The sequence below is a fragment of the Bos indicus genome, chromosome 13 (genome assembly GCF_029378745.1).
Source record: "Bos indicus isolate NIAB-ARS_2022 breed Sahiwal x Tharparkar chromosome 13, NIAB-ARS_B.indTharparkar_mat_pri_1.0, whole genome shotgun sequence".
In the NCBI taxonomy this organism is placed as follows: Eukaryota; Metazoa; Chordata; class Mammalia; order Artiodactyla; family Bovidae; genus Bos; species Bos indicus.
In genome coordinates, this window is record NC_091772.1 from 28,205,709 (window position 1) to 28,220,687 (window position 14,979).

Consider the following 14,979-nt stretch of genomic DNA (forward strand, 5'->3'; position numbering starts at 1 on the left):
CCAGTGGAATTTATAAAGAATCCAAAATGCTAAAATTTAAGATAAAAATTTAAAGTGGAGATACCTTTCTTTCTTTTCAATAGTCCTCATAGAAGAAACGAAGTAATGGCTTTGGAGAGAGGCCTGGGGTTCAATCTTGGTTTTCCCACTTACTAGCTGTTTCCTTGGAGAAGGCAATGGCAACCCACTCCAGTACTCTTGCCTGGAGAATGCCAGGAACAGAGGAGCCTAGTGCGCTGCCGTCTATGGGGTTGCACAGAGTCAGACATGACTGAAGCGACTTAGCAGCAGCAGCAGCAGCTGTTTCCTTTAAGTTTACTTAACTTCTCACAGTCTCAGCTTCCTTTCCCATAAATGGAACGAAAATCATCAGCATCACAGGGGTATCTGAATGCAAGCTGATGTTTCAGCCTTGTTCTTAAAGAGAGCTCTCAAAGCTCAAAGAAGTTACTATCAAGAAATAAGTAAGGGCTTCCCTGGTGGCTCAGTGGTAAGGAATCTGCCTGCCAATGCAGGAGACACAGGTTTGATCCCTGTTCCAGGAAGATCCCACATGCCGTGGAGCAACTAAGCCCATGTACCACAACTGAGCCTGTGCTCTACAGCCCAAGAGCTGCAACTCCTGAGCCCATGTGCTCTAGAGCCAGTGCTCTGCAATAAGAGACAACATTACAGTGAGAAGCCGGCGCACTGCAATGAAGAGTATCCCCCGCTAGCAGCAACTTGAGAAAGTCCTTGCAGTAACAAAGACCCAGTACAGCCGAAAATAAATAAATAAATAAATAAAATTATTTTTTTAAAAAAAGAAATGACTAAGAAGTCAGATGTAGATTCCACCCCCAAACATATTAAAGTCTATTAGAGACCAGATAGAAAACAGCTATTCACTTTTGGGGGATAAATCCAAGGAAATAAGTAATGATAAAAAAGTGGAGAATAAAGGAGTTCTAAAATGGCAGGGACTTCCCCGGCAGTCCGGTGGTTACGACTCTGCACTTCCACTGCAGGGGGTGCAGGTTTGATCCCTGGTCGGGGAACCAAGATCCCACTTGCCAAGAGGCACAGCCAAAAAGTTCAAAAAAATAAAATGACAAATATAGACCCTGGATGTCTCTTGAGCTGCTGGAATAAAAGGAGAGGTTTTGGTGGTCTGTTCAGCAGAGCCTATGAAAGGGTGGGTCTCATGAAGTGTCAGAAACACCACCACCCAAGGAGAGCACCCTCCTGGGGATGTGACGATCCCTGTGGACCATCCCAGCAGGTCAGCAGCCTAGATGCCCCCAAAAGCAGCATCAAAGTTTATGCTGCATCATGTATTGCATGGAGTGAGCGAAGGGCAGTACAGTGGTTCCTGCAATTGACAAGCAGACATAATTTGCTTTGAATGCAAGAGGATTCAAGAATCTTGTTTGTTGGATAGTACCAGGTTGGCCCAAAAGTTCGTTCAGATTTTTACTCAAGACCATGGAAAACCCTAACGAACTTTTGGCCAACTCAATAATAAAACTCTCTCAACTAATTACTATGAGGCTGAATTAAAAACCAAAACCTAGGCTCTAAAAACAGCTTTACTGCAACTATACTTTCTGAAGAGCCTTCAGACATTAATGATTATGTCAATATCTAACAAAACTCTAAGTCACCCTGCATGGTCTCCTGGCATAAGACATCAAGAACTAGGTGGTCTCTGGCAGGTAAAGCATGAAGGGAGGAAGACCTGCCTAGGTCCTGACCTCAATGCTGCATCCTGGCTGTAAGATCATTTCCAAATTAAATCTAGGATACTAAACTCTCCTCAGCACCAAAACCCGAGACTCCACTTAATAAGATCCTAAGTTGCTTCTTCCCAGAGTTAAATTCAAAGTGCTTAGGTGGATGTTTCTAATTAAGGGTCCTTCCATCATCAACACCTCAGGTCATAACCTATAAATGAATTTTTAATGAATTACCAATAAGTGTTAGCTACCATAAGACAGATGAGACTACGTTGAAAGCATGATCTCTATAAAGAGGTTTATATTTTATTTTCCAGATACTATAGTATGGGGAATATTAATTATCACTACAAAGAGCTATGTTAACAATCCTACAATAAACTCTTGTTTTTTCAGCACATTTCTGTTCCTATCTATAAGCATTTTACAGGTTTTCCTTCATCTTTGTTCCCATTCTTAACCAACCTTATCACTTTAAAACAAAATCCAGCCCCACTATTGTTTTTACTTTGAAGGTTTTATAAAATTGACTGGTCTTTGTATATCCCTAAGTTGTAAAACTTTGCAAATTAATATAGTATTGGTACACTGTCCCATAAAGGACAGAGGAAGAAAGACAGAACACTTAATATTTGCAAAATCTTTTCAAAGTATGTGGTAGACAGCAGGGGCTACATGAGTAGTCTTGCCATAATTATAAAGAAAGAAACCATTTTATTACTTTGCCAGATTACTGAGATTCAAAAGACTTGGTTGGGGAAATAAATTTCTTTTTAGCTCTAATAAATAGCAAGAAAAACTGGGTATAATTATTCTGTAAGACCTTAAATTAAGAGTTGCTTAGATTTCTTGGGTCTCTTTCATGTATGCATGTTATTTTGTTATTTTCTCTCTCTCTTTCTTTTTTTTTTTAAAGAACTTTGGGAATCTCCTGGTGGTCCAGTGGTTAGGACTGCGCTTACAGTGCCGGGGATCAGGGTTTAATCCCTGGTCAGGGAACTAAGATGCTGCAAGTCACACAGCACAGTGATAACCAAAACAAGACAAAACAAAAAAAGAACTTCAGTTGATGACTACTTCCAAAAATCACTTTATATTGTAGTATGTTCGTCAATAAATTTTTAGTGAGTCAAAGTATGATATGAAAAGAAGAAAATTAGGGCATTAAGAGAAGTGTATTCAAATTTACATTCAATTTTTGTTTCCATATTTTTGGTTTCATTGGCACTTTATTAACACGTAACAATTTACAGCAACATCTGATGTCAGCTGTTCCAAATTAGGTGTGAGAAGCCCTGAGGATGGATGTTTAGTACTAGGCCCACTATGTCAATAAATTAAGGCAAAGAATCCCAGGGACAGAGGAGCCTAGTGGGCTGCCATCTATGGGGTCGCACAGAGCTGGACATGACTGAAGCGACTTAGCAGCAGCAGCAGCAGCAGCATGAGAAACAAAAACTTACGTCCATTCACCCTGCATGTATTTATGGAAACCCGACTGGGTGTAGAGCTCTCAGTGAGGTGCAACAGGTAATAAAAAAAACAGGATGACAAAGCTCGTCCTCAAGGTGCTTGTAAGAAATTGTCAGAAAAATCATGTAAAAATGCTGGCTGATCAGTATGAACAGAATGTTCTCGTTAGAGAGACAAAGCCGACAACTCATTCATAGTTTGAACGAAGATTATAGGAATGCACACAGACCCTCTGAAGAGCGGGATGATGGAAGCCTTTCAGCTTTCTGTGTTTTTTCATGGTTTGGATTTCTTTTTTTAATAAGCATGTGTTATTTTTGTAAGAAGGAAAAGAAATCAAAATAAAAATGTTTCTATGAATCAACACTGGAAGCAAACAGTGAATATATGATATCTGTTGACTTAGGCTGTTGGTGCCTTATGGGTGAATTTCTGTCTGTCTTAAAGTTATTGTGTTTGCTTGTCGCCCTAAAAGAATTTTTAATGCCAGGTTTAATTCAACAAAAAAAGAGTATGGAAAATTAAAGTTCTTTGGTTTGAATAATCTGCTCTACAATGAACTAGGTCTGAAGAGGGCTCATTGCCATTTTTATTTCTAGCTAAAGAGGAGAGATGTGAAGAAGATTAAGGTGTGTTTTCTACTTCTGTTTGTAATATACTTTCTCAGGCTATGGTATCATGTCCAGTCTAAATGGAAAATGGTAGAATAAAACCCGTATCGGTTTGATATGTGTAATGATATATTTCATTATTATATATGATTAGGGTAACTCTTCTACTGTCATTAAAATGAAACATGGTCTTTTATGATTCCCTAATTTCCAAACACTTTCATACTGTTAATATACTGCCCTGGAAAAAAAGAAAATTAAAACAATTCTTAGCTACATTGCAGCATGTTTAAGAGCTTCGGCATGAAAAGCATCATCAGCCTTGACCTTCATGTTTCCACAAGCCCCAGCCACATTAAATCCAAACGGGACCATTCTTCACTTCAGCAAGTCCTAGTTACATCACTGACTATTTTTCAAATTCTGTAATCTTGTTTTCAGTGTCACTTCAGGCTGAATCATTCTTTTCAGAAGTGGCACCGATTGTGATAATCTCTGTAGCTTATTTACTACAACTCAACTGTCACTTTAAGTGAAAAAACTCTGTTGGAGAATAAGAAATTTTCTGCTAATGAAGGTTCATGTGCTCCTGGCCATGAACAAAGGCTGTGTGGTACTTGCTAGCTCCATTTAAAAACTGTATTATTTTCAAAAGTCAGTCGTGGGTTTCCAAGTATACTCTAAGTGCTATTACGTTCATTGACTCATTTTGCGGGGACCAAGAGGTAGAGGCTGGGGGTGCTTTCTGCGTGCCAGTCCCAGTCCACAGCCAGGAAGGAACATTCCGGTCAGTGATGCTAGAGGGACTAAGGCTTGGCCCCAAATTTCATGTTCATGGTGGCTGTGTTTTATATTTGCCAATTCACTGACATTCTTCCTGAAAGTCACACTGAAATGCTTCTATTACCTAAAATTACTTTTATCAGAATCCTAAATAAAGACATGTTAAAATGAAGGAATAGGAAAAATTAAATTAAAAAATACATCCAGGATGTGGAACTGGAATTAAATGAAGATCCACGTATGCATGCACCTGGCTATCCTAATGCAGTGAGATTCAGACACAGCTTCACAGGTGTGAATGGGGAGACACAGGGTCTTATCTACATGTAACTGGCACAACTCATGTCACAAAACCCCAGGGAGCAGAGTAGGGTCTGGCTTCACACTGGGTTCACTGCCACTTAGGGTGTTTTTAGAAGCAGTGACCCGGTAAAGCAACTTCTCAACTTTGGAGAGAACTGTTTTACCTTCTTTCAAAAGAGCATCACAGCTGTATTCCTTCTGACAACTAAAAATCTAAGTAGAAATCCTATGTTGAGGAAGTTCTTAGTGTGAAATGACTAAGAGGAAAACGTACTTTCATTTTCAAAGTTAATTAAGGAACGACTTTGTTTTGGTTCTGCAGCAGATCAGACTGGCTTTTAAATTCTGATTTTAACAAGTTAACATCACCTTGAAACAGCAAGTTCTAGTGGTATCTGGGGCGGAGGGTTAAGGAGTTCATACCCAAAAGCCATGCCAGTGGGCAGACGTCCAAAGGCAAGTTAAGTTCACCTCTAAGTTCACTGACTACAGTTGCAGCTGCATCTTTATGGAATGAAGGCAAAGCTTAACAAAGACCCCGTTAAAATGAAATGAGGCAGACCAACCTTTTATTGCACCCACAATATTTTGGTCTAGTCCTTTCCGGTTGTCATTGAGTCCTCTTTTCCTCTTCCCATTGGGTAAGGAGTTAGCCAAAGTCTTGTCATCAAAAAATGCACACACCAGTTTTCTAAACAGAAGGCTTCCTGAGCGAGTGTAGTTTGACAATATAGAGTCCAGCTGAGATTTAGGCATAAACACATCGAAGCCTTCAGCAAGTTGCACTTCTGGCTACCAAAAGAACATAAATATGTCATTAAAAGCAAGATTTGAAGTTACCAACGTTGGGCATATGTGCAACAAAAAAACATCACCAGCTCTTGCAATGGCCATATATCGTGAAAACCACACAGCCTCAGCTTTGTGTGCCAGTGTTTGCGATTTACAAACCCAGTGACTAGTTGTAATTCACCAACAAAATGCTCTAATTCCAGTATTAAGTCTCGTCAAAAACAGTGCAAAGGAGTATACTGAAAAAGCATTCTCGTCCTCAGAAACTGAGTTAAGAGAAAGCTGGATAATTTCCAAAGCATTTAAGTCTAGAGCTACCCAGGGGACTTGAGATTTCTGGGTGAAATGTCTTCATTTTGTAAAGGAAGGAACTCAGGCCTAAAGAGATCATAACAAAAATAACTTAAAAAAATAATTTCGAGGTATTCAATTGCATTACAGTTTACAGATCACTTTCTCCTGCATTAAATAATTTGATCTCATTTGCCTATGGACATGGGGCTACCCCAAAGGTCTCATGCTCTTTGTACTAGGCCAGTGGTTTTTAGCTGTGGAACTGTTCTTTTTTCCCCCCAAGGAAAACTTACGTCAACTAATGTATAAAATAAACAAAAATCCTGAGCAGATGCCCTGACCCCTGCTTTGGGGAGGGAAATCTGAAGCTCTATTTCAGAGCACCATTGGGAAACCAGTGCTTCCCTGCTGGGGATTTCCTGGCTGGGGGATACTGGGTCAGAGGACTGATAAGGGGCCTTTCAACCTGAACTCTACCATATAAGCTCTGTGTATATGCCATGGATGTTTACAACCCATCCTTTCATCTTTCAACCCGCTCATACCATTTCCTTTTCAAAGCTTTTCTTAGCTCCTTCTTTCCCAAGGAGACTTGGGGGAAAAAATTTTATTCATTCATTCATTTATTGGCTGTGCCAGGTCTTAGCTGTGGCACTCAGGATCTTCAATCTTCATTGCAGTATTCACAATCATTTTTTTAGTTGCAGCATGTGGGATCTAGTTCCCTCAACAGGGATCGAACCTGGCCCCCCTGCATTGGGAGTGTGGAGCCTTAGCCACTGGACTATCAAGGATGTTCATATTTATCTGATTGTATTTATTATACTGTATTATAATTATTGATTAGATTGTGGCCCTTCCTGATGTCTAGAACTCAGGCTTTATGTCTCCAGGGCCTGGAACACAGTAGGCACTAAATAAATTCTTGTTAAATGGATAAAAGTTCATTAGTCATTACATAAACTACTAAGTCATTTACTACTGATTAGAACATGATGACTTTAAAATAGTAACTTTAGGGTGAAGAAATGCAATTGGTAAACTTTCCTTTGAAAAAAAGTCAGCAGGAAATCTCACTTAAGATATATCATAAAAGCTAATTCTTAGATATCTTATTGCAAACTTGGCTAACCTGATGCTACTTTGGATTTTTTAAATCATATGAGACATGTGAGGATTTGGGTCTTGTTTTTCTCCTGGAGAACAGGAATTATTGTTTGTCCTATTGCTTCTCAAAATGCATAGCTATGAGCACTGTGCCCTGTGGTCAGAGCAAAGGGTTCAGGGCTCATGGTCAGTCACTGAGTCGTGGCCAACCCTTTGCGACCCCACAGACTGTACCTATCCATGAATTCCAGTCTCCTGCATCTCCTGCATTGGCAGGCAGATTCTTCACCACTGGTGCCACCTAGGCTTGGGGAAAGGCTTAAATGACTCAGACTGTGTGGGGACCATCTAGGGCCCTGCTCCTCCTCCCAAGTGGAATTCTCAACTGGATTTTCCAGAAAATCATCTCTCTTCTCTGCTTGGCTCTCCCATTTGGCTTTTGGTCTCTGAATGCGCAGTGAATATCACTCTAAAAACAGTGTTGCCGGGTGGGTCCCTGGCTTTTTGCCCCTCGATGCTGGTGATGGTCTGCAGAGGAAGCTGATGGGAGCCAGGGTCTGGGCCCCCAACTCCTGGGACAGAAGCTGTATACTTGGGCAACTCAAGGCACATCTGTTGAATGACTCAATGTAGAAATGTTAGGATTGAAGGAATTCTACATCAAAATCTAAGATAAAGTTGTATCCATAGCCACAATTTTATTTTGCACATCCTATGGTTGCCTAATTTAGACCTTTTATGCTAAATGAACTGACCAGATTTTTGCTGAATGCTCCTATACCATTTGAAAACCATTTAAAAAGAATCCCTGTCTACTTTATAGAAATAGCAACTCACAGCTATTTGAAGATCCGGGGGTTTAGGCGGGTGGTACAGAAGCTCTTAAATTTGCAAGAGAGAAAAGGGAAAGATGAACCATGGTCTCTCATTCATGTATGTCTGCTGGACTGATAACCACCAAGCAGGGGTTTAGAGCAGCCACCTGACCTCTGAGACTCCTAGTACCTCCCCTTGGATTCATCGTGTAGGACTTGAACCTGGTTTGAGAGACTGATCTAGACTAGCCCACCAGGCAGGACTGGCCACTCCTTTCTTCACAGGCGCAGTGTTTTCTATGAACTACATTTCTGGCAATTTTCATGATGCATTGGTTTAGTTGGGAGTTTGTGTTTCTCATCAGAATGTGTACTGTCTTTGGCATTCAGAGTGCCAAACACCCGGCTAGCAGCGCCTGATAGATTTTTCTCAGAATGAACAAAACACTATGGAAGAATTCATTCAAAATGACTAGTATTGATTTCGAGGTCTTTTATCCCCACATAAAGGAAGTGGCTGTGGAAGTCAGCTGTGCCCTAGTCCAGCCCGCCAGCTTTCTCCTAGCAGGGCCCGTGCTGGCTGGGGGAGCAAGCTACCAAGAGAACACGGCCCTGACTCAATCAATATTTACTTGGCATCCTCCATGTGGAAGGAGTTTAAGGTCGGGCTCACCAGATGAAACATGTACATAAACCCCGATCATACAGAGTGGAGAATGACCAATGCTGCAAGAAGGGTAAGGACCACTAGGCAGAGTTGGCCGGTGACGGGAGAAGGGATTTGGGTAGAGGGGGCAGGATAGCATTTTATTAGGACCTTGGAGGTTTTAGGACTTCGGAGAGATGCAGTTGCTGTTTGGGGCATCTGCTCCGACTCCTAAAACTAAGCATCTGGACGTTTCTGTGGAGCTGAGACTCCCTATGGGATCAGAGCAGTGTTCTGATTTCTGAGATGCTATCCCGATGCATGAGCTGTCAATACTTTGTGCTCTGCTTTCTACTGCCAGATGATTGTTGTTATTTTGAAGACTTCCCTCCAGATCAAGGAACACAAACTCGCCCAGTTATGCCTCCTTTACAAAGGAGTCAGTTTTATTTGTGGAGGCAATAGCCAGGGGCAGCAGCAGAGGCCAAGGTGACTGGTCTCTGATCCTCCCTGCTCCTCAAGTCTTTTCTTTCAAGCAGACTTCTTAGCTGGTTGTCAGTGAGCACTAAGGTGTCACAAAACTACAAACCAATTCCTTAAAAAAAAAAAAAAAAAAAGGATTGGGGAGCCTTACTTCCTAAGACATGAAGAATTTGATGGTTGATTAATCTCAATGTTTTACAATGAAACCTTTTTATCGCCTCCATTTTATAAATATAATACAGTGGCCCTGGTAGTAATCCACAGCTTTGTACTTACATTTAAAAATAGGTTAAAACTCTATAATTGTATGCTTGAATCTCTTCTTTTTGTTTACTGTCTAGTCTAAGTGAGATCCCTCTGCTTACTGATGATGGCTATGATAGAAACCACCACTAATCCAAATGAATATCATTTTAAAAGCTAGACTTCCTTTGACAGAATTACTGTCTGATACTCCAGCGAGGACAGCTAATACACTGATTTACAGATTCTATTGATTACTGAAGTAATATGATTTTTAAATGATGACATTCAAAGTATGGGACAGGATTTACGGCTCTTGGAGTCATCTTTTTTAGAGTCAAGAGTCTGAATGCCCACTATAAATTTGGATTCCCATGGATGGCTTGCCTATTTTCAGTACCTCAGCCACTTAGCACAGTAATGTATCAAATGTTGAATTTTCCTATCCAATGGTATTGTATCTTATACCCAGTGAAGTCTGGGAGGCAAAACTGCATGTAGTCATGACGATGCTTAAAAATGTTCCTGGACCCAGGCCTGTAGACATTAACTATCTTGTTTCTCTTCACAGTTGCATTTCAACTGTGGTCTCCCTTTGATTAGAAGTAGGTGGGGTCAAGATCTAGTTTGGTTGAGGGATCCCATAACACCTGGTAAATTAACAGATTTCCCCAGGGACTTTCCAGGTGGTCCAGTGGTTGAGAGTCTGGACTCTGCAGGGGCCACTGCGGGGGCTGGGGTCAATCCCTGGTTGGCAAACTAAGATCCCACATGACGGAAGGTGTGGCCAAAAAAGAAAAAACATTTTTCCCCTAAGTCTCTCTGAGTATATGACTCCCCTGTATAATCTAAAGAAAAATACATAAAACAATTTTGAGATCATACAAATTAATCACAGAGGCAATATTTCTGATATTGGCTGTTTTATGTAAGGCACTGTTGGCTGCAAATTATAGGAAGATATGTAAAAAGTGACATATAGTCATCAGGTTAAAGTAAACAGAAGTACAGGAATATTCATATTGGGCATGAGTCCCAGATTTTCAATCTCAAATTAATTATACACAATAGTTTGTAAACTTGACTTGCTACCTAGTCAAGTTTCAGACTGGCTCAAGATTCAAATCTATTAGAAAACTATGGATGAAAAGTTAAGGAGTCTTTCAAGTAAGACTAACTGCTTTTGAATGGAAAACGTATAACAAAACTTATAAGAACAGTGAATTCAACCCTTCTGTTCATAACATTATTATATACAATGATCCTTTATTCTCATTTGAGAGTTTATTTAGCAGTGCACTAGATGTACTTCTAGGAAAATAAGCTTTAGTTTATGAAATTAAAAAAAAAAACACCCACAAAACCCTTTCATAACTGATTTTGTTTTGCTCACAAATGTGATCTGCCTCTTTTTGAGAAATACTGAAAATGTTCCCTCTAACTCAGGTCTGCTCCAGGTAGATTTAGCAAGTGTTACTGTCACTATTTATTAAGCCATGCCAAGATCATGGCCAGTGAGCTGGGTAGACTCAAGAACCCACTGGATTGAAAGGCAGACTGTATATTATTGGTTCAGCTGTCACAGCCCAAAACAGTGTGACCTGCGGACATGGCGGAGCCCTGAACCACTGCTTTGATGGGGCAGAGTGGGTGGACCCATTGTGTAAAAAGGATGTTCGGTAATGAGTAAAAAATGCTCAGGCAGGAGCTGTATCAAAAAGTATATAGTAATCTCTTAGACTAGTGTACACTGAATGTTGAACAGGGTGATAATTACCAGGAAGTCATTAAAGAGCCAATCCTTGATTGATTTTTATTCAACAAAATGTTGGTAGAATTTAAAGTGAGAAAAGAAAACAGAGAGGGGCACTCACTGGCAGTCCAGTGGTTAGGACCCAGCTTTCACTGCCTAGGACCCAGGGTTCAACCCAGAGTTCAGTCCCTGGTCGGGAAACCATGATCTTGCAAGCTGCAAGGTGTGGCTAACTAACTTAAAAAAAAAAAATAAGGGAAAGGCGGTACAGTTTGAAAATGACCCCATGCACCTGCAGAATGAGATATTTCAGCCTTCCTTTCTCAGGTGGCAAATTAATGACTCTGAGGACCTGGGCTTGATTGATGCTCATGCTATTTGAGCCAAAATGTTTCATAAGATTTCAATCACTGTGGTCTAATTTCTCCCATCACAACTCCATGGAAACTGCTCTTTGGAGAAAATGGCCACCTCGGAGAGCCTGTCCTTAACACCCCGGGCAGAGGACAGCTCCGCTTACATCCTATTACACTGTGATTACTGCTTATGTGTTTTCCTCATATGGTCCTTGAAGGGCGAGGACTATTTTACTCATTTCAGTAGCCCTTGACAATGGTGCAATAATTAGCATGTCCATCCCGCATTACATGGGTTTCCTAATTTAATTCTCATCATCCTATGAAGCAGTCACTTTCATGATCCCCAATTTGCAGATGCAAAAATTAAGGTTTAGAGAGATTAGGTAACTTGTTAAGATTATCCATCTAATAAGTGGTGAAGCAGTGCTGTGAACCCAGGCAGTCTGCACTAGAACTTTAACTCTCAAGCACATACTGCCTTAAATTTCAACGTGTCAATGAATAAATTAAAAATTTGCTTGCTTGATGGATCTGCTTTACTAGCTCCCAGTGGGTTACTTTACTTATTGGGCTATGAAGAAATTAAGAAAACAGATTCTGAATTCAGTAGCTATTTATGTTGAAAGCACCAATGCATTTTAAATTATTTAAGAATGACATAAACATTAACAAAATTATCTGAAGTTGATGGATATGTAGCTTTATCTTCTGACAACTTCTGTGTGATCTGGGATTACTGGAAAATATTCACAGTAACTACAGAAAATAGAAAAACATTTTCTATGTTTTTAAAAAATATTTAAAATATATAAAAAAACTGATCTTAGTGTTTCATCAAGGCCAATCAATAAGCCAAACAGGAAGCAACAACAAGGAAGTAAACCTAAGCCATGTGTATCTACCCTGAAAAAAAAATCAATAAATCCAACTAGGTAGGGAAAACTGTCAAACATTTACACCTGTCTTCTGTGAGTCCTGACAGAGTACTGGGTTGGGAACTCCTGAAGAAAGAATTGAATATTGTATTTATATCTGAAATTTGGTTTGGGGTTTCTGTTTTTGCTTCTGTGCAGTTCAGATTTCAGTTTTATTTAATGCACTAACTTAAAATGGGTCAAGTAATCTTGCCCCCAGAGAGAACCATTTCTGGCCACTCTCTTTTTAAAAATATGATTAGTTTGTGTGTATTTGCTCAAGTGTATACACCTGTAAGTTTACTTAACAAAGTTATATTTATCCCTATAAAGGTACTTCACTAGGACTGCTAAGGTTTAAAAAGGAACCAGTATTTACTGAGCGCTTAAAAAGGTCCCAGGTACTATTCTAAGTGCTTTACATAGATAATGTCATTTAATTCTTCCAGCTGGCCCACACTGTGAGGTCAGCACTATTATTACTCCCATTTTGCTCAGGGAAAATGGAGGGAGGTGAGGGTGGGTACCTTTGTCAGGGTTACACGCAGGGCTTCTAGTCTGGGCATCCTGACTAGACATCCTGGACATTTCAGAGCTATACCCTTGACCAGGAAGGTCTCCCCTGGAAACTTCCAAGTAAACAGCATACACGGGGACTTCCCTGGCAGCCCCGTGGTCAGGACTCTGTGCTTCCTCTGCAGGGGGCACGGGGTCAATCTCTGGTTGGAGAATTAGGATCCTGCAAACTGTAGGGTGTGGCCAAATAAATAAATAACCCAAACCAACCAACCAGCCAGCATACAGAGCCACAGTCTAACCTTTCTCTTCTTTGTGTACCATCATCTCATGAACAGTGAGCGGTGGTCACACACCAGAGCTGGGCCAGTGCAGGCACTGAGTCGAGCACTGGTGGACAGGGTGCACGCAGCCCTGGTCTGAGAACCAGCTCCACCTCTGACTGCATGGGCTCGAGCAGGCTACTTAACCCTTTATGCCAGTCTTTCCATCTATCAATTTTTAAAAAATGTATTTATGTGGCTGTGCCAGGTCTTAGCTATGGCATGTGGGATCTAGTTCCCTGACCAGGGATAGAACCTAGGCCCCTGGCATTGGGAGCATGGGGTCTTAGCCACTGGACCATCGGGGAAGTCCTTCCTTATCTATAAATTGAGGATAATAATAATACCTCAAAGAGTAAGGATGAAATTTGAAAAATTACTTGGCAAAGGATAGCACACAAACACAACTACAACTACTATTATTGTTGGTATTTTTTAATTTAACCCCTGCCCTTGAGAAGCAAAGGGGGAAGGAGGGAAAATCACATTAAATTGAGGAGAGGGTTCTAATTAAAGCCAAGTCCTAGAACCAAAGTTCTATAAGGTGATTTCGCATATTGTGTTTGATGCAGCTGCGATGCATGGCTGTTTACTGAGCACCTTTTCTGGGCCAGGCACCGGGGCAGGGTTCCCTGCGTGCCTGAGGCTCTTGACTGCGGGTAGTGCTGACTAGGATGCCCTGCTTTTCCACACTGAGCAGGGCTGCCCATCAGGTGTCAGGGGCTCGGTGGTCCCCTTGCAATGATCCACAGCCCCTCAGGTTCCTGCTTGTGCCCAGACACACAAATTTGTATTTGGGCAATGCTAAAAGCCACAGCATAAAAAAGATAACTTCATATATTGTGAACTTTAAACAATTTACAGTAATTTTTTTTTTTTTACATTTAAAAAGCAATAAAGGAGCATCCCTGGCAGTTCAGTGGTTAAGACTCTGCACTTCCACTGCAGGAGGCACGGGTTCCAATCCTGGTCAGAGAACTAAGATCTCACACTCTGCAAGGTGTGGCCAAAAATAAATAAATGATTTTTTTAAAATTCTGATAAAAAAAATTGTTTTAAAGCAATAAAGGCACAGGTTTTATGTGTCCTTTTATTCATTGCTTCTAGCTCTAATATTTTTCCTGTGCTCCAAACATCTACTGGACTTTTTGAGGATACTCAACCTCCTGTTACTTCCCATCCAGAAATGAAGGCCTGCTCCCGCCTTCCCTGTCTCAGTTAAGGAAGTCAGTACTGACTAACCTCATTTTCCAGGATAGACATGTGGGGCTTGCTTCTCCCAAGGCACCAGGTCCCCTGTGGGGGGTACCTCCTGGGCGCTTCTCACTTCTCTGTCCCTTCACTGCTCACGGCTGGACTCTACCCATCTCTTGCCTGACTGCCTGGAATTATCTGTCTCCTGGTCTCTGGTCTCTCCTCTGTGTTGATCAGTCATCCACAAGACACTTCCAGATTCCAGTCTAAACATGGATATATGACTATTCCTCTACTTGAAACCTGCAGTGGCTCCCTAGTGCCCACAAGATAAAAAAGCCAAGGGCCTCGGATAACACGTCGGGGCTTTCACTGTCTGATACACTGCTGAGCCCATGTTCACGTGATTATGTGCTACCAGCGCAGCCACGAGGCTGCCCCAGCCACACTGGCCCACATGCCCACTCCTACAATTCTGGACCTAATCTCCCCAACACTGGGTATTTTCAGAGCCTGTCTTCAGACACATAATGCCCATCTACTTACATATAATCCTGCTGTATTACTTTTTTTCCAATCAGTTTTATAGAAGAATTCCTATAAGATTATTATCTATTTTCTATTTTCTCCTCTGGACTTCCACCAAAGTGTAAAA

General features: G+C 41.1%; 1 protein-coding gene across 7 annotated transcripts in view; it reads right to left on the reverse strand.

Moving 5' to 3' along the window:
* BEND7 (BEN domain containing 7) overlaps nucleotides 1-14,979 on the reverse strand; it is an 86,877-nt gene that overhangs the window by 31,627 nt on the left and 40,271 nt on the right. For all 7 annotated transcript variants that reach the window (XM_070800846.1, XM_070800848.1, XM_070800845.1 and 4 more), the window contains one exon: nucleotides 5,452-5,677. In XM_070800846.1, coding sequence (XP_070656947.1) covers nucleotides 5,452-5,677 — 226 coding nt within the window. The remainder of the gene's footprint in view (nucleotides 1-5,451; nucleotides 5,678-14,979) is intronic.